The sequence below is a fragment of the Sinocyclocheilus grahami genome, unplaced genomic scaffold (genome assembly GCF_001515645.1).
Source record: "Sinocyclocheilus grahami isolate Dianchi unplaced genomic scaffold, SAMN03320097.WGS_v1.1 scaffold761.1, whole genome shotgun sequence".
Taxonomy (NCBI): domain Eukaryota; kingdom Metazoa; phylum Chordata; class Actinopteri; order Cypriniformes; family Cyprinidae; genus Sinocyclocheilus; species Sinocyclocheilus grahami.
Genome location: NW_015505940.1, coordinates 828,197 through 831,534, shown reverse-complemented (window position 1 = coordinate 831,534; position 3,338 = coordinate 828,197). Strand labels below are relative to the sequence as shown.

Sequence of the window (3,338 nt, the reverse complement as noted above, 5' to 3'; positions counted from 1 at the left end):
GTGAGAGTGTGTGTGAGAGTGTGTGTGAGAGTGTGTGTGTGAGTGTGTGTGTGTGTGTGAGTGAGTGTGAGTGTGAGAGTGTGTGTGAGAGTGTGTGTGTGAGTGTGTGTGTGTGTGTGAGTGAGTGTGAGTGTGAGAGTGTGTGTGAGAGTGTGTGTGTGAGTGTGTGTGTGTGTGTGAGTGAGTGTGAGTGTGAGAGTGTGTGTGAGAGTGTGTGTGTGAGTGTGTGTGTGTGTGTGTGTGTGTGTGTGTGAGTATTTATTTGATTCTGATGTTGATTCTCTCTCTCTGTGTGTCAGAAACGGTACGCCGGCCGCCGCGCGCCGCAGACGCTCATTCCCTGCATCCTCCCACCATCGAGCTACGCCATCGCTCGCCCCATCATCCGCCCGCTCCACTGCGCTCGGCCGAGGACCCCCAGCAGGCGTCCGCACAGCTGCCCGACAGCAACCACCACCTGCCGGACGACATGTATCCACTGTCCGTGTCTCCATCCGCGGCTAACGGCCACTGTGTGCTTCAGGAGGAGCCTCCGCCGCGTGTCATCCAGCTCATGCCCAGCGCCATCATGCACCCGCTGCTGAGCCCGGACTTCAGGAGAACGCCTCAGGAGAATGGCCGCGAGGTCAAAGGTCAAGCGCACTTCGCCCATCAGACGCCTCTCCAGCTCCCCCTGCAGGAGGAGCGTCACTACCGCAATCACATCATCATGTCCGTCTCTCCGCCCGAGGAGCAGGCCACGCCCATCGGCCGCATCGCAGGTGAGGCCCCGCCCCCCTCTGCTGATTGGTCAGTGCTGGCTGGCGCATGATTAGCCGCCTTCACAAAAATCGGAAATCACGTCAGCGCAGGGTAAAGTTAGTTCCGTTACATTTACATTACATTACATTTAGTCATTTAGCAGATGCTTTTATCCAATGCAATCAAAATCAACAGCAAGAGTTTTTAAAAATTATATAATAAAAAGCAAACAGATAGAATAGAAAAAGAATAGAGCACGCTAATGCCGTTTTTCCCCTTTTATAATTTGTATAATAAATAAAAAGAAAACAAATAGATAGAATAGAGCAGCTAGTGTTAGTTTTGTTAGTTTAAGAAAACAAGCAGTTAGTAAAAGAATAGAGTGCAAGTCTAAAAGAGACACGTTTTGTTGTTTAAAGAATAGAATTAGAATAGAGAGTGCTAGAGTTAGAGGGTCAGATAAAGGGTTACAGGTCTGCACCTATTATATTAGTATGCCCTTTTCTCAAATAATGCTTCTTACCTTTTCCATTTTGTCTGTTTTCCAACTTGTTGTTATATAATCTACAGAGAAATAACATTTCACTTGTTTGTCACTCGTGAGATAAAAACTCCCTTTTTATATATAAATACACACATGCTGCATATATTTCGAAAATATTTACGAGTATATATATTTAGATTCATATAAATTACATCATATATAAATATATTTAATATATAAACGTAACATATTTTTCTGAAATATATACATGCATGTGTGGCAGAATAAATATACACCGTACACACACATATAATATGTAAACAAAACTTTTATTTTGGATGCGATTAATCGTTTGACGGCGCTAGTATATTTGTGTAGACCTACATCAGTAGGTGGCGATTAATGAGCGTCTGTTTTACGTTTACCTTTACTGTAGTAATTAATACAGAGACACTGGTTTGGGCAAACAGCACTAATGACTTGTTTAGCACTCGAAGCTTGCAACTGGACTCGGGGCTTGAATGCAAAGACTGGAGACTTACTTGTGACTCGGTCCCACCTCTGCGTGATTGTGTTGTGTGTCAGACTGCAGGCTCCTGTGGGACTACGTCTATCAGCTGCTGTCGGACAGTCGCTACGAAAACTACATCCGCTGGGAGGACCGCGATACCAAAGTCTTCCGCATCATGGACCCCAACGGCCTGGCCCGCCTGTGGGGGAACCATAAGGTAAAATAAAGTTTAATTACCAATTTAAAAAATCTAATATTAAAAACAATATATTAACTATTAAATTAAATATTAAAAATGGAATAAAAGAACATTAGAACACGTTAAAATAAAATAATTAAAGTGTAATATTACAAATTTAAATTAAATAATACAAATTATTTTTGTATTATTTAAAATTACGAATTAAAATAAAATAAATATAAAAAATAGTTAACTTAAATTAAAATATTTTAACAAAATATAAAAAAATGTAGATATTAAGTATTAAAAGTTTAACCAAGCATTAAAATTTAATTAAATGTTAAAAATAATTAAAATAGAAAACCAATAATAAGGAATTTGTTATTTAAAAAAATCATAGATATTAATAAAATCTTAAATTGTGGAGTAGTCATGGAAACAACTGTAGTGAATAGAAGTTGTTTCTATACCATTTTTAATTTAGTATAATTTATGTGCTATTATAGTTTTGTTCATATTTTGAATTAGTTTCTGTTTCCATTTAAATTTTCGTTGAACTTTTAGTAATTTTATTGCGTGTTTTTGTCTGTTTTATTATTTTTGTAATGGCTATATATATATATATATATATATATATATATATTTTTTTTTTTTTTCCCCCTATATAGTTTAAGTTTTTAGTTTTAGTTGTTTTAGTACTTCAAATTAAACCAAACGAAAATTAGATATTGCCTTGGCAACTTGCTAGCTAACTTTTTAACAATTTATCTTTTAATGTTTTATTTTATTTCAGGTCATTTTTATTTATTGATTTTTTTGATAGTTTTAGTTAAGGATAATAAGCCTGCCCTCTGCTCTGCTGTAATGTTTCCTGAGCTGAAATGCATTAGTGTTGTGATGTGTTGCTCACACAGAACAGGACCAACATGACGTATGAGAAGATGTCGCGGGCGCTGAGACACTACTACAAACTCAACATCATCAGGAAAGAGCCGGGACAGAGACTGCTGTTCAGGTCAGTGTGTGTGTGTGTGAGAGTGTGAGAGTGTGAGTGTGTGTGAGTGTGTGTGAGTGTGTGAGTGTGTGAGTGTGTGTATGTGTGAGTGTGTGTCAGAGTGTGTGTGTGTGTGTGAGTGTGTGTGAGTGTGTGAGTGTGTGAGTGTGTGTATGTGTGAGTGTGTGTCAGAGTGTGTGTGTCAGAGTGTGTGAGAGTGTGTGTGTGTGTGTCAGAGTGTGTGTGTGTGTGTGTGATTGTGTGTGTGTCAGAGTGTGTGTGTGTGTGTGTGTGATAGTGTGAGTGTGTCAGAGAGTGTATGTGTGCGTGTGTGTGTGATAGTGAGAGTGAGAGTGTGTTTGTGTGATAGTGTGTGTGTGGTAGAGGGTGTGTGTGTGTGTGTGTGTGTGTGTAAGTGTGTCTATAT

The 3,338-nt window shown here is 39.2% G+C and overlaps 1 protein-coding gene across 3 annotated transcripts in view; it reads left to right on the top strand.

Moving 5' to 3' along the window:
• The window catches only part of etv6 (ETS variant transcription factor 6), a 34,121-nt gene that overhangs the window by 26,918 nt on the left and 3,865 nt on the right, over positions 1-3,338 (top strand). For all 3 annotated transcript variants that reach the window (XM_016245667.1, XM_016245665.1, XM_016245668.1), the window contains 3 exons: positions 300-761; positions 1,811-1,953; positions 2,832-2,932. In XM_016245667.1, coding sequence (XP_016101153.1) covers positions 300-761; positions 1,811-1,953; positions 2,832-2,932 — 706 coding nt within the window. The remainder of the gene's footprint in view (positions 1-299; positions 762-1,810; positions 1,954-2,831; positions 2,933-3,338) is intronic.